General features: G+C 36.0%; 2 protein-coding genes across 2 annotated transcripts; both read right to left on the bottom strand.

The window, feature by feature from the left end:
• Positions 1–1,205: 1,205 nt before the first annotated feature.
• On the bottom strand, positions 1,206–4,418 carry LOC132182560 (GDSL esterase/lipase At2g42990). Its single transcript, XM_059595843.2, has 3 exons — positions 4,042–4,418; positions 2,968–3,457; positions 1,206–1,486 (listed from the first exon to the last, which is right to left on the bottom strand). Exons 1-3 carry the CDS (start codon positions 4,408–4,410, stop codon positions 1,293–1,295), a joined length of 1,053 nt encoding a protein of 350 aa, XP_059451826.1. The 5' UTR covers positions 4,411–4,418; the 3' UTR covers positions 1,206–1,292.
• Positions 4,419–21,660: 17,242 nt separating this feature from the next.
• On the bottom strand, positions 21,661–25,087 carry LOC132182859 (GDSL esterase/lipase At2g42990-like). Its single transcript, XM_059596217.2, has 3 exons — positions 24,719–25,087; positions 23,477–23,966; positions 21,661–21,987 (listed from the first exon to the last, which is right to left on the bottom strand). Exons 1-3 carry the CDS (start codon positions 25,085–25,087, stop codon positions 21,794–21,796), a joined length of 1,053 nt encoding a protein of 350 aa, XP_059452200.1. The 3' UTR covers positions 21,661–21,793.
• Between the last annotated feature and the right edge of the window lie 209 nt (positions 25,088–25,296).

The raw sequence follows: 25,296 nt of genomic DNA, 5'->3' as shown, positions 1-25,296 counted from the left end.
TGACAAAACATTTTGACCATGGTTTGTAGAATTAGAACTTTTAAACTAAAAAATAGTTTTTTGGAAAATTTTTTCCACATAGACTAACTTTTTTGTCTGGTACAACTTTTTACTTTTAATGTATTCAAAGTACTTTAAGCTCCTTAATGCAATCCTAAACAAACTTTTTGTTTTTGTTTTTGTTTTTTTTTTTTAAAAAAATTTTTAAAAAGGCAAGTGAAAAGGGAGGAGGGCAATGAGAAATACATTAAAAAAAGAAAAGAAAAAAGGGTGGACAATGCAATAAACACCCAAAGAAACCAACCAATATAGTGCAAATAGATCCTAAAACTATTGAGAATGGGCCAAAAAATTGGTCTACCCCATTTGAGTCCCGGATGGCCATGAAAAAGGCCGTGACAAACGAATATAGGCTTAGGTCTGTAAGGTTCTTTTTATAGGAGAGTTAGAGCGAGCAATAGGGCTAAAGTGTCCATAAACTTTTTTTTTAATTGAACGTTCGAGTCCAACCCCGAACGTTCCCCTTTAATAGTTTGAATTCAACTTCGAACAATCGAATCTTACATCAAACGTTCATCTAGGCAGAAGTCCAAAATTCTACCTCCTCCTCACACTTATGATCAATTCTGTCATTCTCTTATACCAATTAGAACATACTTAATCTAGATTAAAGGTCGGAGTATTACATGAACACGGTAATCGTACCGTTTGTGCATGGCTGCTCATAGCCTAGCATGTTCTTTTCTTCAATAGCACCTGATTGAGTTGTGCACTCAGTCCTTTAATTAATTTACTCATCTCGCACCTCATCGATCCCATTTCAGACTAACCATTCAAAACGTTGCATTGGCATGTCTAGCTCTGATACGACATTGTTACGTTCTTAGGAGATTGAATGCATAACCTGTTTCTGAATTGGAAAATTATTAGGATGGTTTCTCCTTAACTTCCCTACTCTGAGAAAATAAGAATTAGTTAATTTTATTCCATAATAATGCATATTTAAAAGATTGGACTACAATAGAAAATAGAGCCCCACATGAAATAGGACTTCCATATGACAACCCAACCTACTAACAAATATGACTCCTAATTAAATAACAATACCAAGACTCCTAAACAGTAGACATAACCCAAGAATGTAACACCCACATTCATTCCTATTTTTCTCCAAACACCTCCATATCTGGAAATATTCAGTGAGCTTGCACCAAAAAAAGAAAAAAAGAAAATAGTGGAAAGGGAAATTCAAGTGTACAGCTTGAGAAGCAGAGATGATACATTACAACATGTCAAAGAAACTTTGCTAGACCCTTTTTAAATAAATGATTGGAGATTATCTGGCTTGTTTTCTCTGAAGGATGGAAAGCATCCCAAAACACATATTTATTTGCATCTGTGCACGTAAGTGGACTTTGTGGATCGCAGAGGTAGCTCATCTCAAATCTCCCTGTGCCACAGCATCCCACTTCTACCACCTCCATTCCTGATAATCAACACCAAATAGTTCTCCAATGATCAATTGTTATAAAAATATTGCTGAAAAGGACAGAAAATATCGAGTAATTCTAAAAAGTGGATTAGATTTATTATTTTTACTTTTTCTAATCCTCTCAAATATGAAGTGATTTATTGAATTTTGACTTTAATAATTTTGATTGCAAATTGCATTAATATCATATTAATTGCAACTGCAATTGCATTAATATCATTCTTTTGGCTTGTTTCCTACCAAAAAAAAGAGGACCACAAATAGACCAGGGAATTTGTTTTCCATTGCCTGCCTCGTACCAACCAGACAGAAAATTAAGTTGAATCCATATAAATTATTCTACCAGAGAAAAAGAAAAGAAAAGAAAAGCAAAGAAAACAAGTCTTTTTTCCTTTTAAATCTTATTTATTATGACTTGATATTTATCTTAATTAACATAATTAACATAATTAATAGCCTTATGTCTTGTCTAAGTAATGCTAGAGACCATCTTTTTATCTTCTTAAAGCTGATGTAGCTTTTAAAATCACCATTAAATTTTATATGAATCATACTTGAATTTTGATCCAATGGTGATTTTGAAAGCCACATCAGCTTTAGGAGGATGAAAAAAAGGTCCCTACTGTTACTCGTCTTGTCTGGATCTCATTTTGGTTAAACAGTTAAACGGTGGAAGTGGGAAAATCTTATGTGCTAGGAACAAAGGCCTCTCAAATTATACCACATGTTTATCATATGCAAATGCAAATTTTTCTCGATACGTACGATGTGATCGCGTACCGCAATATTATTTAGCTGTACCATCGGTGGAACTGTAGTAAGACTTTATTGGGAGAAAAAAAGTAAGAATGTAAAGTATGAAAAAGTAATTTTTTTTTTTTTTTGGTAGTAATTTTTTTATTTGAATAATAATAAAAAGTGATTGATTTAATGTAAAAAGTAAGAACATTGGGAGTTGAAAAAATTGATGAATAGTATGGAGCCTTTTAGCGGCTTTTGCCAAATAGCCCAGTAATTGGCCGAGAAGACCTGCATGCTGGTTGTTCTTTTCTCATAGCAGCTCATTGAATTTGGGAAGCTTTTAGGTTTAACCCAGCTAGTACTAGGACTAGTTCATTTGAGATTGCAATTTCTAAACATGTAATTTAGAAATGTGTGATTTTAAAATGCGATATTAAAAAATGGTAAAATTGTAGGTTTGTTTTAAAAGTACAATTTAACCTTTAAAATCGGGTGTTTTAAAAATGAATTCCTTATTATATGTATTTTGAAATCACAAATTTTTTAAAAACGTGCTTTCAAATGATATATTTTTTTGGGATAAATTTAAAATTACATTTTTAATATATAAAATCACAGTGACAAACGCATTCTTAGAGAGTGCGTTCATTCTGGGTTATGAAGTTATAGAAGGTAGTTTATAGTATGATGTGAAAGTGGAAGAATTAATGAAAGAAATGCCCATCCAAACTTACCATATTTTGAAGGTCTTGTAATGATTTGCTGCAAAATGCTATATATATCTGCAAATAACAGTACAAGGTCAGGAAGCTCCTTGCTCAGCTTTGCCACCAAGCCCTCCAATTTCCCATTAAAATCCAAGGCCAGATTGTTGAATTCCTCCACACAACCATGAAAATCCATGATATTCATGGTCCTCTCCAATGGCAAACACCCCATTGGAGGAACCCCAGCTAAGTATATTTTCCGAGCTCCCAGTCCATAAAGATCCTGGATGAAATTCCTGGCAATTCCTATGAGGAAATCTTCATATTGTCTGATGGTGAACTGGGATTTTCGATCAGGGAATATGTAATAGTTCTCAAGGAAGTCGTTTGTTCCAATACTAACCAAATATAAAGCCTCCCTTATTATTTCGTTTGCCTTCTCCTCCCCAGCATACTCTTTCAATTTCTTTTGGTATTCCTTGTAGTACTCCACTTCCTTCCACAGTGGTATCACACCCTGAAACATGCAATTAAGTTGTTACTATTGAGACAAGAGTTACAATAATTCAAGAGACAAATAAATCAAGAGTCAAGACAAGAACTTAAGAGACAAGAGTTATAAATGATAAATTAACTTTATTGTTGTTAATGTAAAACCAGAAAAGACTTGTAACGTTTATACTTTTTCTCTATAAATAAGAGTATTGTACACACTCAAAAATATCAAGGAAAAATATAGTCATGAAAATGATTTGATATGTGGACGTAGGTTATAGGCCGAACCACCTTAATTCTTCGAGTCTCTGTTCCTTGTCATCTCTCTTCTTTAAATTATAAGTTCTAATAATTACATGTGCATAACCTGCGTTTAACATGCAGATTTTTTTTTTTTCCGATAACTGGGGGTATATAGGGCTCCGCCTGCACTAGATATTTGGGATACCATTCAAAACACTCTCTCTACACTGATTAGGTAAAGAACAGACTTTCGCTTGGAAGTGTTCCTCTAAGAAATTATTTGCATTCAATCAAAATCAAACCTTAGACCTGATAATATGGTAAGAGGGTATGAAATAAAAAGTGTATCATATTGACACTTACCAGAACATCAGAAGTGGCATTGTCATAGCCAGCTCCAGCAGAGGCAAAGCAAACTCCAGTAGCAAAATCTGAGATATTATACGTTGGATCCAAGTAGGCAGGTACTGTTGGCTTGATGCCAAAAGCCTCGGAGAAGAAGTCAGTAGCAACGCGACCATTGGAGAACCGTCCGGTAGGGCGGCCGCCAAGAAAATCACGACCGTAAGGCTCGAAATTACTCTTGGCGATTGTTGGAATTTGGTTGTTGTTGCCTGTATCCACGGTTGAGTCTCCAAACACTATAAGTGCAGGAACTTTAGCTTTGGATTTGGCTACTAGTATTAGGATTTGAATTAAGAATAGTTGAATTGAAATGTACATGAATGCCATTGAACTTAGTGGCTCAGTTGCAGGTCGGATAAGGAAATGGGGATATTATAAATAATATTTGGAGACAGCTAGAAGAAACTCTATTCATTTCCTGCATAAGAAAAGTCAGGATGTGAATGGAATTGAATTGACGAAGTTTGGTGAGAGTTCTTTATTGGTTTTAATTGGCTAGGACCAGGCCTATACGTATACCAGCACTATGAGCTGCAGGCTTATCTAAGAAGTTAACCTTGGTCCTTGCAGTACAAGTAGAAATTGGATTGAGATGCCTCATAATTTCTAATAAAAGGGTAACTTATGCTTCATTTATTTCGACGTAAAATGTTTTCAGTAAAAATTATGATTCCTTGGAAACATTTTTTGGTACAAAGAATTAATGAGAACATTTTACGGTTTTAAAAAATAGAAACAATTTTCCAAAAATTAAAGAGGCTTTTCTTTCAAACCGAAAATATTTTTCATTGACTATTATTTTTTGTTAAGCTAAATATCCGAAAATACGAAAAATATTTTCTAAAAATAATTTTACTTTGCCTTGGTCTAAATGCTTAGAAAAAAAGAGAAGGCTCAAAAAGGGTGTTCGGTTGCCCACCTCAAGATAAGGTGGGAGTGCTCTGGCAATTTATAAGTTTGTGAGGGTGTCTGGAACGCACTTCTGGAGAGTGGTTGGTCATCCATCACCATTAATTGTTTTGGGTGATCTATTCTTCAGGATCTTTTGGGGGGTGATTTGCTAACCCTACAACATATTTTGGAGGTGATCGATGCACCAACTACTCCATTAATTTGTTTGGGTGAGAATCATTCTTAAGAGGTATTTGGCCAAAGAATTGGGAACACATCGTCTAATTAGTTATAGTTATGGGTATTTTTATCTTTTCACTTTTTGAAGGAACAAAAATACCTCTCCATTATAATTAAGTGGAGAGAATCTTAATTCCAAGAAATTGAAGAGGGAAAAATGGTACGTTGAAAATTGTTGGTTATTTTTTTTTTTTTAAGAAAATGGTTACTTTAAAGAATTGCATGCGATCACTAGAAATTGTAGAAGATCAGTCTCCGTACAACTGTTTTCTGGGGTAAAATTTATATTAATAGGTGAATAAAAACCATCAAACCCAGCAAAGGGTGAGTCAGCAGATTGTTCAATGGCGTCGGTGTGATTGCTGGAATTTATGATGCTGTAAACAAATTTGAAGATAAGGTTACTTATGATGATAAAGGTAGCTAGTAAAATGCATGTATAAATTTACTTGATAAAGTCTATAATATTATCGAAAGGAGATTTGAGATTTCAGTTCTAAAACTGGAGAAAGAGATTTTTTGAAGAGATGCGAATATGTTGTCTCCAATTTTGTATCCATAATATTAAGGATTAAGTCGAAGAAAAGGAGAAATGATTATGTAATCTATGCAACTCTTCAACCTTTTTTCTTTTAACCTCCATAAAAGTTAGGGATAATTACGTTTTCTCCCATCAATTACAACTAATTATCAATTTTCTCCTATGAATTGCCAACCTTACTGCTCGACCCTATCATACTACTATTTTCTTTCAAAAACCCTCATTCCTTTTGTCAAACTCGTTAAAAACTTTGAAATAACCTAAATACCATAACTTTATAAATAAAAAAGTATTATTATCATATATATATATATATATATATATATATTTAAAAAAATGACGCATCTTGGTGACCCACAGTAGGTCACAAGTGACCCTTCGTTGGGTCACCAAGTGACACACGGGGTCACCAAGTGACCCATGGGGTCATTAGTGACTAGGGGTGAGCGTGGGTCGGATATCCGCCTTTTCCCCTACTTGACCCGCACCTGCGGGTTTTGAAATATCCAACCCGCTACCTGTGAAAATTAAGTGATATCCGCCCGGGTTCTGGTTGAACAGGGTGGGTTGTGTGGGGTGGGGCGGGTTGGGTTCTTTTCCATCCTTCGCTTCCTCTCCTTTCTTTTCCTCCGCCATCTTCTTTGCTGGTTTCTCTTCTTTCTTCTCCTCTGGTTTCTTCTTCTCCATTTTCGTCTCTGCAGGTTTCTTTTCCTCCTAAACAAACACAACCCTACATCAGAACCCCAAGAAACAAGACTATAAACAATGGAAAATAAAACCAAAGAATAATTCAGATTAAGATAATGATAAAAGAGATCTCTTGGTTCCCATTGATGAAAGAGGTCTAGAGAGAGAAAAAAACTTGGATCGTTGTCTGTGGAGTTGGGAGTGACGCAGCAGCCCGTGGTCTGAGGAGGTGGAGCAAGAGAGGGAGAGAGGCTAGAGAGCAGACGACAATAGAAAAGAGAATTAGGGTTAGAGTTTTTAATTTTATAGTTATGCGGGGCAGGGCGGGTACCTGCGGGAAAAAATTCTATACCCGCAACCTGGCTCGCCCCGCCCCACATGGGTTGGATAAAATCCAACCCGAATCGGCAAAAAAACCCTTAAAATCTGATCGGGTCAGGGCAGATCGAGGCGGGTTTGCAGGTTGGACGAGTTCTTGCCCAACCCTACAAGTGACCCACAATGGTCACTTTTTTTTTTTTTTAAAATTAATTTATATATTTATATTTTTGTTTTAATTTTTTATTTGGGGGTATTTCCGTCTTTTAATGAAATTTAACGTTTAAAAGAAAATATTCCATCCAATTTAACGAGTTTGACTCACAGAATGAGAGGTTTTGGAAGAAAATAGTCGTATGATAGGGTCGAGCAGGAAGATTGCCAATTTATTGGGAAAATTGACAATGTATTGTAATTTATGGGGGAAAAGGTCCCTAAAAGTTATTATGTACCATTATGGGGACAATAAAGTGTGGAAATGACCACACTTGTTATGGTGTGATCATCTTTTACCCATCATCATCTCCCACATAATTATACTATAACAATATCAAAATATAATAAACTTAGTTGAACATGATTACCTTGGTACCAATAATTTTTCTCCATGCCAACCATCAACTGTAAACTCTCCAAATCATCATCAAATCATGACATGGCTCAACATGCGCACCTTTTTGTCAATATTTTATCTAATCGCACCTTTTACTTGATGTTATCCCACCAACATCGTATTGTGGGTGACTTTATTTTGCTATGTTTCAAGCGGATGATATTAATTCTCCATGGTTGGGAACATAGTTGTTGTGCCGAATATCCACCTAAATTAATTGGCGAATATTTGGTACGTTTTATTCGAAAGTGCACAAGATCAAAATGATAGTATATGATGGAAGTACGAGATCATTCCCATGAGAATTGTTGATTTTGTTTAAAACAGTTTTTCCAAATTAAAATACCAAATTTGTCACGAAATTGATATAATGAAAAGAGATAAAGATAAATGAAAGTGTTAGGGATTCGACATCTACCACTAATCAGTCTAATTAAGATAACAATATGCCAATGTGCCGATCATACCGGTATATTTAATGCTTGTCAACTTAAGGGCATGTGCGTATACTCCTTAAGGTATGGATCTCCCTAAGTAACGAATTAGGCTTGGGTGTCTACTCTAATTTTTTTATTTCTCAAAGGATTTAGAACGGGTGTCTACTTAGTTGTTCTTTAAGAAAACATAAATCTATGAAAATCGACAAACACATGAAGCTTAGGGTATGGGTGTCTACTCCCAGTTTTCCATGTTGATTAATCCAAGAATCTGTGATGGGGTTCTTTCGTTACTCTATTCAGCCCAGGACCCGGTCATCCAAATTGATTTAAATAACAAATCCATATCACATGCATATATTGATCAAGCACATTCATATGATGAATTCAGTTAATCAGAAAATAATCAATTTAAATATACCAAAATATGATTGTAGCAAAGGCACCAATATTGAAATCATAAAAAGACATGATTAGGACTTCAATCTAGCCCATAACTAAAGAGTTAGTTATACATGATTAAAATAAAGGGAAAAGAAATAACCGAAAACGGCTCTTGGAAGTATCCTCCAAATTATTCTCTTTGAAATTGTCTCTTGAATGGTTTCCTTTTTTCTAGAGGCCTAGAGGTCAATTTAGAGGTTTAGAAAAATCCTAAAAGCCCTAGAAACCCTAAAAAAGTCGTAGGTCTAAGTCTTAGTCCAATTGCTTTGAAAACTTAAGCTGATTTGGAAAAGGAGTTTTTCCGCGTTTCCTGCTGCTCCAGCACATGAGTTCGCTCGATCTCATGTATGCTATGCTCGATCACAGTTGTGTGATCGATGATTTTTTTGGGGCGCTTGAGCACTGATGCGCTCGAGCCTTCTGCTTGTGTGCTTGAGCCTAAGTAATATGCTTGTTCCCTTGCTCTTTGCAGTTTTTTACCAAAATGCCCTTTAAGCTTGTAACTTTTTCAGAAATGCTTTCTTTTCTTCAAGAACCTGTAAAAAGACAAAAAACAAAACGGAAGTAAAACAACACAAACTAACAAAGCTAAGAGATTAACATATATAAATTAAGTGGCTAAAATATGTATTTTCTAGCCCTTATCACACCCCTAAACTTACATATTGCTAGTCCCTTAGCAATATGAAATTAAAAACAAAATGAAGAACAGAAAACAAAAAGATAAATCCATCTTTCGTGGGATGTATGATTGCATTTAGTGTATGCAACAAGCTTTTTAAACCCCTAGGCATTCCTAGTAGGACGAATGAAGTCTCGTGAGGGTTTAACAGAAATGTTATCCACAAACATTATGCAAAAGTTCATGTTATCCAAAAATTGAAGTATCACTCAAAATCAAGATTTTCACTCATTAGCAAGCTTAAAAAAATAAACTCCATCTTCTCAATGAATTTAGATTTTAAAGTCTAATTACTTACAAAAGACAAGCTAAGGCATCACAAGTTTGAAATAGTGTAAAGTGAAGTAGTACATAAATATGAAGCTTCCAATTATTTCCAATGTGCAATGTCTTAATATCTCAAAGTTCACTGAAATCTCCATCAGAATGAATAACTATGACATAACTTTCTTTTTCTTCTTTTTGGTCAGGCTATACAATGTTTGATTCCCTTAAGCTTTCTAATTGACCTATGTAACGAGTGTTAAGCCAATGCCTCCCAAACCAGAAAGTTTTAGCTCATTAGGTATAAAGACACCCTTAAAGACTTACTAACTTGAGTCAAAAAGGCTACGAAAGCAAACTAACCGTGACATTAACCAAATCAAAATTCTCACATTTTGACATGAACACTCATTGCTTAATGAGGCAAGAGGTCCAATTATATAGTGAAAAGCTTATCAATGATTTTTTTTTTTTTTTAATCATAATATGCCAAAGTATCCATCCAACAAGTCTCCCAGCTTCACCCAAGACATTGAAACATACACAATTAGATTCACATGTCATACCCCACATACTATGTGCGAATGTGCTTGTGTAAGATTAGATCAAACACGTGAATTCTCAAATGCCTAAAGTAAGTAATCGAACTTAGAAACTCTATCATCAGATCATGTGTTCAAAATTTTAAGCTCACCAATGAAAATCAAATCACAATTTTTTTAGATCAACTAAAATTTTAAGACAAACATGAACATGCACTTTTTTCTCAAAAATTTAGGGACTACGTGTGTGTAAGTGCCTCCCATACCCCCAAACTTAAATTTCACATTGTCCCCAATGTGTGTATAACATAGAAAGATCTTACCCAGAAGATGGAAAAACTGGCTGGAACAGGTATGGCTCGTAGCATACCCACAAACTTGAATGCAAGCACACTTGTCCCTGAAAAACAAAACACTAAAATAACAACAGAAAACAAAAACAAATATAAAATCAAACAGAAATAAAACAAACAAAGAACTGAAAAGGATATGATGTGGGGAGCCTGCCATGAGTGCTAAGTTTAATGTCTTCAACTAGACTGTTGTTCTCCTCTCAATGTTATCTAGAAGAAGATGCCCCTAGAGTAGGTGGCAATCGTGCTAAAATGGACCATCGTAGTTCTTCTTGTGTCTATAATCCTTGGTCAGCCAAGAACTTGTCCTCCTGGGCTTCCCTTCTTTGATTAGCCAGCTCAAACCGAAGGAACGATAACTCGTCACAAAGGAATTGATAGTGTGAAATGCCCATGGTAATGGTCTCCTCCTCCTTTTCCGCATCCTACTCAGCCGTAGGGTCATCCATGTCCATAGGCTCCTCCTCCTCGACTCTCTCTGCCTTGGCTGCTGGCGCCTGTGGTATACGTGTCATATGTGAATAGCTATGGTTCCATTGGATTCTGCCAAATTGTGGGTGCTCAGTGATAGGTCCATCCGTTGAAGTACCCTTAATTTTATTTTTCCGAAGTATATGAGTGAGAAGACACGGGAAAGGTAATCCCCATTTGTTTGTATTGTCCGTGCCCCGTACATGCACCTCTTCCCACAACTTATATATCTAGCTCCAGATGAGCTCAGGAATGGAGCACCAATAGCCTTTATGAAAGGTGTAGAGTGCTTTGAGGAAGAGGTCTTGTCGTTGAGTTTTGTGTCCCAAGGGTGATGCATTCTGATGCAGGATGAAATCCACAAGCCAGTATTATGGAGGCATTTTGGCCTTGCCGCCTGCATTGCGGTGCCCATCAGCGTACTGTCCCTCACACATGTCTCCAATGATATCTTCAATAGTGAGCATGGAAGGTTCCTTTTCAAATTGATCTTCCTCTGGATGGTACTCATTGTTGCACTTCAAAGCAGCAGCGATATCTGCAAAAGTCACCTCAATGATGACACCTTTAATGGATGAGGACTTGATACCTAGCTTGTTGCAGTCGAAAGTGAGGTGCTCATGGAATTGTGTAATTAGGCTCTTGTAGGTGGTTGAGGTGACTGGCTTGAATAACTCTTTAGCCCACAGTGCTTGAACTCTTCGACCGCCCATCTAGTAGCTTCAAAATTCTTGAAGTCATCTCAAAATGCAAATGTAGTCTCTAGAATGAGCATTCTTTGTTGAAAAGTGGGCCGATATGAAGTAGCCTCGGCCATGGAAGCTTGAGAGGAGGAAGCACGGTTCTTTGGCATTTTGCAATTGGTTCAGGACTTTCGTCGAGGACCTAGTGTGCAGCTCCAAAAGCAAGGGTGCAAAACCACTGTAGAACGACACCCAACCTCCTGCAAAACTTAGCAAGTCCAACACAAAATACAGCACAAATGTAGCCATGGATTGTGTTTGTTAAAATAGTAAAGAATGGGTGAAGAATGGAAATGAATGTGATGTGGGGTGTGTTGGAGGTGGAGCGATGGAGTGGCGGTGTGGAGGGAGCTTCACGGCAGTAGGTAGTGCCATGGAGGTGTTGGGTGGTGCACAGGTGACCAGTGCTGTGAGTGCAGAGGTGACTTTGGGAGAGCTAAATGGTGCAGAGGTGTGGTGGAGAGGGTCACGGTGCAGGGAGAGAAAGTGATGGAAGAAAGAAGAAAGTGACCTAAAAATAGGTCCCGTGAGCCTCTGGTCAAGTGCCCTCGATCGCACTCGTACAGAGGGTGTGTGTGTGTGTGGATGCGGTTGTGCGCATAGGGGTGCACAGGCGAGAATGCGCTCGAACGCACAACTAAGTGCGCTCGATCGCACTCGTGCAAGTGAGAGAATTAAAGAAAACAGAAAAAAAAAATTTAAAATTAACAACCAAGCAAAATTAAAACGATTAAATGATACTCCAACCAAATACCAGTCAAGTGCAACACATTGCTGTAAAAATATAATCATAGAATGAATATGGAACAACAATTGAAAGGATAAACCTGGATGGAGATAATGACCTTGGCCTGATGGAGGTCTCGAGTGCGTAGGGCCTACGCTTGAACTTATGAAGCTAACTCATTTAGTCAAAACATATGGGATCCGCCAAGCCAACATAATCCTCATCATTGAAGCGCTCAGTGCTTTCTGACCTTTAAGTTTAAATTTGAAGCACCAATCTTTTCTTCTCTTGGGCCAAAAAGAATAAATTTTACCTACAGAAAGGTAGTTCCAATTGTCTGTAGATCAGGGTGTACCACTTTGAATCTTCTTAAACACTTTCTCATTCAGAAGAGAATCATGAACTGGAATAATATGAGGAGAATACTCACGGAGCTTATCTATCTTGATGTCCTCAATTTGCTCATGTAATAGCTCTAACACTTTACTCTCTTGGCCTCTTGGTAATTCGGAAATAGGAGTTGATGCTGAAGAAACCTCAATGCTTACTTCCTTGCCTTTTTCCTAATGTAAGTCCTGTGGAACCTCAATTTGTTCCTCTTTCCCCTCTTCCTCTTGACTTTCGAACACTTCTTCACTCCTCAATGTCGTGATAGCTTGCTCATTAAAGTAAGTACACTCATCCTCCATGTAGTGTCCATTAGGATTGGCCACTGATTGACTTTGAAACTCTTTTTCTTTTCTATTGAGGATATCGTCTATCTTGGAGATGGATTGTAGCAATTGCTTACCGTCCTCCACTTGGCTTTTAAATTTGTTGAGAAGAGATGAAAAGTCATAACTCTTTGGGGGAGGTGGCTTCTCTTCGTGAGCTTCTATCTTGTCAAGGGATTGCAGTAGTTGCCTATTGGCCCTACTGAGGCCAAGAAAAGCTGACAGTGCTTCTTTTTAGTTAGAACTTATTGGAGGAGATGCCTCGGCCTGATATTGCTGTTGTGGAGCTAATTGGGAGGAATATGATTAATCATAGAACTACGGATATGATTGATGGTGCAGTTCATGAAATTGTGGAGCATGATTTCCAGGAGCTTGAGCTTGCCACGAGAGATTAGATTGTTGGCTCCATGCCGAGTTATAGGAATCAGAATAGCTGTCGTTCAACGGTATAAAGAATGATGTGTTCATATGCCCATAAGAATGGTTAGACAATTGTCTTGTTGAAGGACAATCTCTAACATGGTGATAAGGATTATGGCAATATGAACATGGTCCATGGGGCGTTAAAATGTTTCCCCACATGAGTGAAAACAAAAATAAAATAACAAAAATAAGTTAAAATCAAAAGGAAAATAAAAACAAAATTAAAAATAAAAACTTACGAAGATGCAAACACGAATGACCCTGCATGAAAAGAAAAAAAATCAGATCCTTAATTAAAACAGTTTTGATGCAGTTGTCCAGATGTGCGATCGATCGCATTGGTTATTGCGATTGATCTCCCCCGAATGGGTGCTCGATCGCACCTCTGTAGACAGGACAGAAACTGCAGAAAACCAGAAAACAGAAAAAATTAAAAATTAAAACAAACTAAAATAAACTAGGAAAAGAAAATTCTAAACAAAATTAAACAATCCCTGGCAACGACGCCAAAAACTTGTTGTGCCGAATACCCACCTAAATTAATAGGTGAATATTTGGTACGTTTTACTTGCAAGTGCATAAGATCAAAACGATGGTATAGGGTGCAAGTCGAGATCATTCCTACAAGGATTGTTCATTTTGTTTAAAATAGTTTTTCCAAATTAAATACCAAATTTGTCATGAAATTGATATAATGAAAAGCGATAAAGATAAATGAAAGTGTTAGCGATTCAACATCCACCACTAATCAGACTAATTAAGATAACAATATGCCAATGTGCCAATCATACCGGCATATTTAATGCTTGTCAACCTAAGGGCATGAGTGTATACTCCTTAAGCTATGAATCTCCCTAAGCAAGGAATTACGCATGGGTGTCTACTCTAATTATTTTCTTTCTCAAAGGACTAAGCATGGGTGTCTACTAAGTTGTTTTTTAAGAAAGTATAAATCCATGAAAATTAACAAACACATGAAGCCTGGGGCATGGGTGTCTACTCCTAGTTTTACATGTTGATTAATCCAAGAACCTGTGATGGGGGTTCTTTTGTTACTCTATTAAGCCCAAGACTCGGTCATTCAAATTGACTTAAATAACAAATCTATACCACATGCATATGTTGCTCAGGCACATTCATATGAGGAATTCAATTAACCAGAAAATAATCAACTTAAATATACCAAAATATGATTGTAGCAAAGGCTCCAATATTGAAATCCTAAAGGACATGATTAAGGCTTCAATTTAACCCATAACTAAAGAGTTAGTTAGACATAATTAAAATAAAAGGAAAAGAAAGAATCGAAAACGACTTCTAGAAGTAGCCTCCAAATTCTCCTCTCTGAAATTGTCTCTTGAATGGTCTCCTTTTTTCTAAAAGCCTAGAGGTTTATTTATAGGTTTAGAAAAACCCTAAAAGCCCTAGAAACCCTAGAAAAGTCATAGGTCTAAGTCCTAGTCCAATTGGGACTTTGAAAACCTAAGTTGATGTGGAAAAGGAGTTTTTCGGCGTGGCCTGTTGCTTCAGTGCACGAGTGCGCTCGATCCTAGGAGTTGCGCTCGAGCGCAAGCCTACGCTTGATCTCATGTACGCTGTGCCCGATCGCAGTTGTGTAATCGATGCTTTGGCTGGGGCGCTCGAGCGCATTTTGCTTGTGCGCTCGAGCCTAAGTAATGTGCTCAATCCCTTGCTCTTTGCAACTTTTTACCAAAATGCCCTTTAAGCTTGGAACTTTTCCAGAAATGCTTTATTTTCTTCAAAAACTTATAAAAAGACAGAAAACACAAAAATGAAGTAAAACAACACAAAACTAACAAAACTAAGAGATTAACATATATAAATTAAGGGGCTAAAATATGTATATTTTAGCACTTATCAATAGTCAACATTTATTCCGCAATTGACGACTTCAGTCTTACATAAGGCCATGTTTTGACCTACGATGAACCTTCAAAAAAGTACTTCCTCTAAAACCATTATTCATGAGGTTTTTCATCATACACCTTATCAACATCTTTTACATTCTCAAAATATAGATATTTTTTATTCTCAACATAATACCTTTTAGTAGACTTTACATTTATTTGAGTTGTAATACTTGTCAGTGTCATATACCTTTAACTAACCAATTGTGTCCCCTCGTATTAGCTAGAGGTGCATAGAACCATTCATCTAGGCATCCTCGAATCTTACCAACTTTGTGCTAATCCATGTAGCTATCACCTATGTATTTCTTAATCCCTTTAATGCTATATGCCCTCTCAATTCATTGAGAGGACCCCTTGGTCAAGGATCAACCACCATCTTTATCGAGCGAATAAAGTCGGTTTTAAATTTACTCCTTTCCCCCATATCTTGCATATATAGTGTACATCAATGTGTTTGCCTTTAAAGCTATGTGCTCAACTTTTTTTTTACAAGATAGTGGACTTGTTACCGCAAAACACATTGATCGGTCTACTAGGTATATTTAAATTAAGTCTTCGATAAAATATTAAATCCAGACCAAATTACTTACCATTGTGGACATACGATATACTAAGCTTCTTTTGTGAACTCCGCAACACAACTTTGTTTTTTTACTTGGCAAAAAAAAAAAAAAAAAAAAAAAATCATTCCACCAAATAAGAATATGCATTAATCACTTGTAGATTTTATATCATCCACATTATGTGCAAAACCTGCATAGTAACTGCAGGGGCTAGTGCAAAATTTGAGCACCACATGAGTATCCCTCCATCAAATATGTGTTATTCCTTTGGATAGCCGATACCTTCACCGGCACCATTCATTCCACATGCCTTCCAAACAAGCCATTAATGCATGCACTTGTGCAACTTCCTGACCTTCAAAGCAACACTTCTAACAATTCCTCACTAGTAATTCATTGCATCTTGAAAACATTGCTTCACATATGTTAGCCACTGCGTTGCTTCAAAAAGCTGCCCAAATTGAATCAACTATACAATATGTATGATATCATAAATGTAACGCCCCATTCCGTTAGGGCTAGGTTTGTTAACTTGATTTCTCAAAAGTGCAAAGGATTATAAGGTTTACCGGATCAATTAAATGTATGAAAAGAAAACAATGCCAATTTAAAATTTTAATAAATGCAAAAAATGTTTGGTCAGAATAGCATTACATGTCTAACATCATAAATTAAATTCAAATAAAATCTAAGTTTTGGGCCAGTGCAATTATTAAAAAAAATTATTTTCATGCAATGACTCTATTATTCTACTAAGCCCCTATCCTAGCCTCCTAATCCACATTGCTCATAACTTGAATAACAAAATATAGTAAGGGTGAGTGAAAAATGCTCAATAAGAAGATCCTCATCCATAAAATGGTTGACTTAACTTCATTTTCTCCAACACTAATTATTTTAGAAGAAAAAAAAAATCATTTAGAAAAACACTTTCTTTTCAGTAGAGCATAAAATATATCTTATCAAAAGAATATTAACTATTACTTAAAATAGTTGTTCTCATAGTAGGGCTCATGTGCACTGTTACGCCCCTTGTACTAGGGTTGCGTGGCATTTGCAACCATGGCAACATCAACTATGAATGAAGCAATCTTCTATGAGAGTGACTTTGTCAGATAGGCTGGAGTGATGGTCCTTTTACACCACTGGTAAATTCAAACATTTCCCTACCTATGGCCGAAGACGTGCCTTCTAGGCCAGCCGATTAACTTATAGGTGCACTCAACTTGGAAAAAATAATGGATCCTACATTCGAACATCCTTCAGTGGGTTGTGTTTCCATATCCAACGCCGGTACCATGTTGTGCATTTTTTGAATTCTCGAGCAAAAATTATCTCCTCCACACACTTTTCCTCATCTTATAAAACTTTTTTCATTCTTTCTTTCTTTTCTCGACACATCTTTCGGCAATGAGTTTGATTGAACAAGTTGCTAGTGTTGTGGTACAAGGAAGGGATTATGTTGCCTTATTGATGTAAAACTGCCATGATTCACACTAGTATGTTGTTTGACTATGGTATTTATGATGATCAAATTAAAATAAGGATGTATTCGATTTTTTTACATGCATATTGTTAATGTTTTTAAGCCTAAAACTACATTAGTCATATGGGCCAAGTAGCAGATTATAAGAATTTATTGACCCAAATGACATGGCACATATGAATTTCCATATCTAGAAAATATCCAATGAATTTGCAACCAAAAAAAAAAAAAAAAAAAAAAAACAGAAACACAAAAATAGTGGAATGGGCTTGGGGAGCTTAAGCTGAAATTGGATTCCATCTGTTAAATATATTGAAGAATAATAAAAGAGAAAGAGAAAAAGAAAGGAGAGAGAGGGGAAGCATGTATGAGTTATATCCTTGTATATTAAAGTGTATTTTGAATAGTATAGCATAATTCTCTATTTATAGAGAGAGAATAAGTAGTGAGTAAGAAATCCTAAACTAAATAAGGTATGGAATAAACCCTAATAGGAAAGACTTTAAAGCTTAGAGAATGATATCAAAAATTTAACATCCCCTCTCAAACTTAACGTGTGAGCTTTAGTTTGGAAAAGGAAGGGAAATAATTTTTTTTTTTTGGGTAATATCGCCGGAAGTTGAATAGAAAATTCCCTATAGTTGTTGTTAGATGATAACTGGTGGTAAAATGGCGGCAGATTATGGCAGTTGGTTGTTGCGGCAGTGGATGAACTTGGCCATTATGGGCTGGTTTGGCTCAAAATGAGTGGGCCTGCTAGGTTGGACTTGTTGCGCTAAAGTGGTAGGCCCAAATTAGAATTGGGTTGACTGGTTTATGAGTGGTCCAGTTCGGACTGGATTTGGATGAATCGAGTCTAACTCGTTGAAATGGGTTGACAAATTGGTCCGAACTATCCTGAGAATGGGCAAGCTTGGGCAGCTAGGTTTGTTAGGTTGAATATGATTTTGGATCGGGTTGGGATCGACCTGGTTGGCCTAATTGGTTGAATTGGGTGGAGGAATCGGGTCTAACCTGTTGGATCGGGTTGACAGGCGGGGCCTGAACCTTTTGGATCGGTTTGGGCTTAATCTATACTGGATAGACATCTGTCAAGAGTGTTAGATGGGCATGTGTGGCAAGTGTGATGACGTGCTAAGGAAGCACTAACGCGTAATGGCGTGTGGGACGTACTGCCGATGCGTGAAATGGTCCCTCGGATTTGGAGGTGCTTGTCATGATGCTTGCACATGCATCTGATGCGTTGAAAACACCATCAATGCATGGAGGTGCTTAGGATAAATGACAACTTCTCTAAGAGGCACGTGAGGCGACGTGTAAGGTTGGAATGAGCTGAAATTGCATAGATCCATCGATTGGTGGTTGACAAACCACTTCTAGTAGTTGTTTGGCTGAAAAGAGTCACGGTGGTGGTGTGTGAAGCGCATGGAGATTCTGTCGGTGGCATGTGGAGGTGCATGTAGTGTCCGGCGGTAACTAGTTTTCCACATATTGATAGAGTTGTACCTTATAGACCTAATTTTGGTTTTAGATTTTCATAATTTGGTTTAGAGAAGGTTGCAAAGAGATTGACATCGCAAGCAGAGGTGCATGACAGCTTGTGGATGATTTGAACAGTGAGATCGTTGAAAGAGAACGCCAATAAACGTTAAAAAATTTTGTTGAAGGTCAGAAGAAAGTGGCTCTCATACCATGTTAAATATATTAAAGAATAATAGTAGAGAAAGAGAGAGGAGAGAGAGCAGAAGCACGTATTTGCTGCATCTTGTATATTGAAGTGCATTTTGAATTTTATTACATGTTGGGATCTTGCACATAAAATATGCGTAGCGGAAAGAATGATTGAAGGAACTTTTGGTTCAAGATAAACAAGGCTAGATTAAAATTAAAAATCAAAGTTCATGATACTTGCAATCAAATTTGGCCTCTCCTAGGCATGTAGGGCTATATAATTATGATTGAAAATCTTCTTTCATGTTGAACATGGATGAAAACATTATTTCTTGTTCTTCATGAATTGATTCCTCCATTAGGTCTCCTCTTTGATGACTGAACATGATTGTGAGTGTGGTCTTACAAAAACTATTCTCAAATTTAGAGAGTAGCTAGAAGTAAAAGCCTAAGAGAATAATTTTTCTCTCTTGTATATTTCTCACAAAACTTTGAATTGTGTCTCTCAATTGTATTTTTGATTCTCTATGGATCCTCTATTTATAGATTTAGGTTTACTTGGAGAGGTAGGAAAAGAGCATTCTAGAATCCCACTAAGGGCCCGTTTAGGAGTACGATTTCAATAAGTGCGATTTTAAAAATTGCGTTTTTAAAAATTGCATTTTTAAAATCGTTACTTTTTAAAATCGCACAGGCGTTTGGTAAAACATACTAAAAAGTAATTTTTTTTATCAATTGAGTGTTTGGATAACATTAGCATATAATTGCGGTTTCATGACCAAATTACCAATAAGGATGAACAAGACAAAGAGAATGAAGAAAAAAAAAAAAGAGAAAAGAAGGGTTTTAATATATTTTAGGTGGGTATTCTTGGTATTTTTTTCATTCCCGTTCTAAAAAAGGTAACTATTGTGCCAAATATCTTTTTAATAGAAATCGTGATTTTGTTTTAAATTCGCACTTTTTCAAATAAGCACCATCTAATCTGCTTATGGAAATCGCAGATTTTTTTGTGATTTTAAAATTTGCATTTTTAAAATCGCAATCCTAAACACCCTAAAGTTGCGATTTAGTTTAAAATCGCAGATTATTTTTTAAAAAACACACTCCCAAACGCACCCTAAAATTAGGATTACAACTGCTAGTAAAATGGATGACCTCGCCCTTTCCTAGAAGCCCAAGGCTTTGGGCTTGAGTTTTGTCTCATTGACCCAATGCTCTATTAATTTTGCTTAAGCTTGTAGGATTAAATCCTTGAGCCCAATACTCTTGCTTAAGCCTTTAGGATTAAATGCCCAAGCTCAATATTCTTTTTATTCCTAAAGCCCAACCAACTCCAAATAAATAGCCATATGAGAATTAAATTTTTGGCCCATGTTTTATAAAATAAAACAACCCAAAAAAAATAAATACATAATTAAGGCACAAAACAAATAGTCAACTTACATCAACTCAAAAAGTGACCTAAAGGAAATATATATATGTATATAGCTCCGATAGGCCTATGACACTTGCCATTTATGACTTCTCACATGATACTATTAATCAAATAGCTCCGATAGGCCTATGACACTTGCCATTTATGACTTCTCACATGATACTATTAATCACATTTGATTCCACTACACAAATGTGACTGCACTCTAATATGCATTTTTTATTTACTCAATTAATCTCTTTGACGTACTTATTTATTGCATATTACATTTTATATATATATATAGCTCCAATAGGCCTATGACACTTGCCATTTATGACTTCTCACATGATACTATTAATCACATTTGATTCCACTACACAAATGTGATTACACTCTAATATATATTTTTTATTTACTCAATTAATCTCTTTGATGTACTTATTTTACATATTGCATTTCATGAAATCATTTCGTAGTCGAATTAAAGTCCATACACTATCACTTTATTCACTACCTCTTTTCTTTGGGTAACTGATTTAATTACATGATTATCTTTTATACCCTTTGAGACTCAATCTCACCTTCTACATATAAGTTTTAGTAAATCCCACTAAAACACTCATATTCGAGTTGTAGGATAATCATTCTCACTAAATCTAAAACAAGAGTAATATTTATTATCACTTTGATCCTGACAAAGGACTTTGATTCCTTCTTGAAGAGGTATTCCCACAATGGTACATGGGACCACTTAATGCACAGAGATGTTGACCGTAAAAAGATCTCAATCATAGATACATCAAAGGTACCTACGCTTTACATTTGAGTTCATGATTTTTTTAGGATTTAGAATAACTGTTATAAGTCATCGTATACGTACATCATTCTTTAAGATTGTTAAAAGAATGATAACTCAGTCCGTTTAGTGTGTGACACTACTTTGCTCCTACACCAACATATCAACCAAAGCCCACTTGCGTCTCCGATCAAGGCAAATCATTAAGGTTGACATGTTATAGTCTAGATGAAATTCTTAGTTCTATTTATGACTACAAACAATTATTTATAAGTTACAAGGGCCTATGGCTATGATCTTTTGTAGGCCCTTGATCTTTTGTGTGATAATTTCTTTACTCACACTATAGTAAAATACAATGTAATTTAGGAACCTTACAGGTACATAGTAGGACCACACACACACACACATATATATATATATATATATATATACTATGTAAAACATCAATGTATATCTCCAATGTTCAATAATAAAATCATAGAATAAACAATATTATTAAAATATAATGAAAACATCATCCACCCAATTAGAGTTTTGGACTCCAGTTCCAACATTACACAATTCTCTATTTATAGAGAGAGAATAAGTAGTATTGAGCAAAAAAACATCCTAAATTAAATAAGGCAAGAAATAAACCCTAATAGAAAAGACAACAAACTTTAAAGAATAATATCAAATATTCGAACACCAGCAACAAGGTACATTCAAGTGTACAGCTTGAGAAGGAGAGATCATACATTACAACATGTCAAAGAAACTTTGCTAGACCCTTTTTAAATAAATGATTGGAGATTATCTGGCTTGTTTTCTCTGAAGGATGGAAAGCATCCCAAAACACATATTTATTTGCATCTGTGCACGTAAATGGACTTTGTGGATCGCAGAGGTAGCTCATCTCAAATGTCCCTGTGCCACAGCACCCCACTTCTACCACCTCCATTCCTGATAATCAAAACCAAATAGGGTGTGTTTGGTAAATATTTTGTTGCAGTAAATGTGATATAAAAGAAATTTTGTGAGAAATATATATATATTTTTTGAATGCGTGAAAATAAGGGGAAAGAGAGGGTAGAATCATTTACCAAACGAATCCCGAATCAAATGGTATAAAAGGCTGAAAAAAGATATATCAAATTGCATTAATATCATTCTTTTGTCTGGTTTGCTCCTACCAAAAAAACGGAGGACCACAAATTGAGCAGGGAATTTGTTTTCTATTTCCTCGTACCAACCAGACAGAAAATTAAGTTGAATCCATATAAATTATTCTACCAGAGAGAATAAAAAAAAAAAAAAAAAAGGAAAAGAAAACAAGTCTCTTTCTTTTTAAATCTTATTTATTATGAGTTGATATTTATATAACGTAATTAATATAATTAACAGCCCCATGTCTTGTCTGGATCTCATTTTGGAACAAAGGCTTCGCAAATTATACTACATGTTTATCATATGCAACTGAAAATTTTGTCAGTATGTAACATGTGGTCGCGTACCACGGTACTGTAAGTAATTGGGAAGACCTGCAGGCTGCTTGTTTTCTCAAAGCAGTTCGTTGAATTTGTCAAGCTTTTAAGCCAGCTATATTAATTAAGGGCAACTCTATTGATTCAGCTTTAGAGACTGGGGTAGTTATAGTCAATTAATGTTGTAGTGCAATAGGACTCGAGTTTGTGATTTTAAAATATATATATATATATATATATATATATATATATATATTTTAAATATAGTAAAATTGCAGGTTAGCTTTTAAAATCACAATTTAAAACCTTTAAAATCATATATTTTTTTAAAAATAATCCCCTTAACTGCGATTTGAAAATATAATTTTTTTAATGTTTTTAAATCACAATTTTTAAAAAATGCACTTCCAACTGATATATTTTTTGTGATTAATTTAGAATCATAATTTTAATCTGTGAAATTGCAGTGACAAACGCATTCTAGAGCAACTCCAACAAACTAGTTAAAAGGGCAATATTAGCTAGTTATAGCTAATCTTACCCCCTTTTTATTTTTTTATTTTTATTTTTTTATCTCGAGCAAAGTTGCCCCATACTAGCTACAATACATTTATTGATATAGTGAATAGCAATTTGGTGCTATTGATCACTATAGAATATGAATTAAACATTCACTTTAACTTGTCACTTTTTCTTTGTTTATCGTTTTTTCCTTTGATTAAGGGTTCGCAAGAATATAATAAAAAAAATAATGAGAACTAATATTTAATGGCAAGTAGAGAATAGAATAAAAAATCTGTTGGAATGTATATTTACAAAATGCAGTAGTTAAAGTAAAGAGTTTTAATTTTTCAGTAGTTATTTTAACTGTTACCGTTGGAGTTGCTCTAAAGGATGAGTTCATTGGGCGTTTCTCGAATGATGCAAAAATCGAAGAATTAATGAAAGAAATGTCCACCCAAACTTACCATATGTAGAAGGTCTTCTAATGATTTGCAGGAAAATGTTATATACATCTGCAAACTCCATATTAAGGCCAGGAAGCTCCTCGTTCAGCTTTGCCACCAAGCCCTCCAATTTTCCATTAAATTCCAAGGCCAAATTGTTGTATTCCTCCACACAACCATGAAATTCCATGATATTTGTTGCCCTCTCCAATGGCAAACACCCCATTGGAGGAAGCCCAGCTAAGGCTATTTTCCGAGCTCCAAGACCATAAAGATCCTGGATGAAATTCCTGGCAATTCCGATGAGGAAATCTTCATATTGTCTGATGGTGAATTGGGATTGTCGATCAGGGAATATGTAATAGTTCTCAAGGAAGTCGTTTGTTCCAATACTAACCAAATATAAAGCCTCCCTTATTATTTCGTTTGCCTTCTCCTCCCCAGCATACTCTTTCAATTTCTTTTGGTAGTCCTTGTAGTACTCCACTTCCCTCCATAGTGGTATCACACCCTGAAACATGCAGATAATTAGGTTGTTACGTGTAAATAGCATGCGTTTAACGTGCAAAATTTGATAACCGGCCTATATATGTGGGGCTTCACCCGCACTAGATTTTTGAGACATCATGCAAAACGTCCTCTTTACACAGAAGGATTGGGTACTCTTTATACAGAAAGATCGGGTAAAGTATAGACAGACCTTTCTTCTTCTTCTTTTTTATTTTTTATTTTTATTTATTTATTTATTTATTTTTATTTTTAATCAAAAAGGTTGGAGGGGGAGATCAATTATGGCTATTCTATCTGGGCGTGACCATAGTAGCACCAACTCGCGGGGGACTGCTCAGGAGGGGGACCTAGATGGCGGAAACTGCAGGCGCACCCTCAATATCAGCCGAGCCATAACTTAATCGCCTGCCCCACCATGGCATCAATGAGAACTAAGGTGGTTAATACTAGTCACGCTTGGGGATTCTCCATTACGGAGATTTAAACCTACAACCTAATACTTACCTAATTACTTGAGGATTTTCTTGAGCCATTGAACCACCACCGTTGATGGTAAAGCATAAACTTTCGCTTGTGAGCATGACCCCAAGAAATTATTTATGTACACTCAAAGAAAGTCAACTTTAAACCCGATACTTCAAGAAACAGTAGAACTGAGTGACTTATCACTTGAGCCAACTTTTTGGGGTTAACATGCAGAACTTGATAAAATGGTAAGAGGGTATGCAATGAAAAGTGGGTATTGATTCCTACCATAACATTAGAAGTGGCATTGTCATAGCCAGTTCCAGCAGAGGCAAAGCAAACTCCAGAAGCAAAATCTGAGATATTATACATGGGATCCAAGAAGGCAGGTACTGTTGGCTTGAGGCCGAAAGCCTCGGAGACGAAGTCAGAAGCAATGCGACCGTTGGAGAACCGTCCGGTAGGGCGGCCGCCAAGAAAATCACGACCATAAGGCTCGAAATTACTCCTGGCCATTGTTGGGATTTGGTTGTTGTTGCCTGAATCCACGGATGAGTCTCCAAACACAATAACTGCGGGAACTTCAGCTTTGCATTTGGATACTAGTATTAGGACTTGAACTAAGAATAGTCGAATTGAAGTGCACACGTATGCCATTAAACCTAGTGGCTCAGTTGCTTCTAGCAAGCCTAGAGATCGGATATGGAAATGAGAATTAATTTCCAACAAAAGAAAGAAGTGGATTTGAAGGCAGGAATTGAATTGAAGAAGTTTGGTGGAGTTCTGTATTGGTTTTAATTGGCAAGGTCCAGGTCCGTATCAGCATTATGAGGGTGCAGGCTTACCTAAAAAGTTACTGTCTCTAG

Source organism: Corylus avellana, chromosome 5, assembly GCF_965113065.1.
Source record: "Corylus avellana chromosome 5, dhCorAvel1.hap1.2, whole genome shotgun sequence".
Classification (NCBI taxonomy): Eukaryota; Viridiplantae; Streptophyta; class Magnoliopsida; order Fagales; family Betulaceae; genus Corylus; species Corylus avellana.
This window is presented reverse-complemented; position numbering and strand designations above follow the sequence as displayed.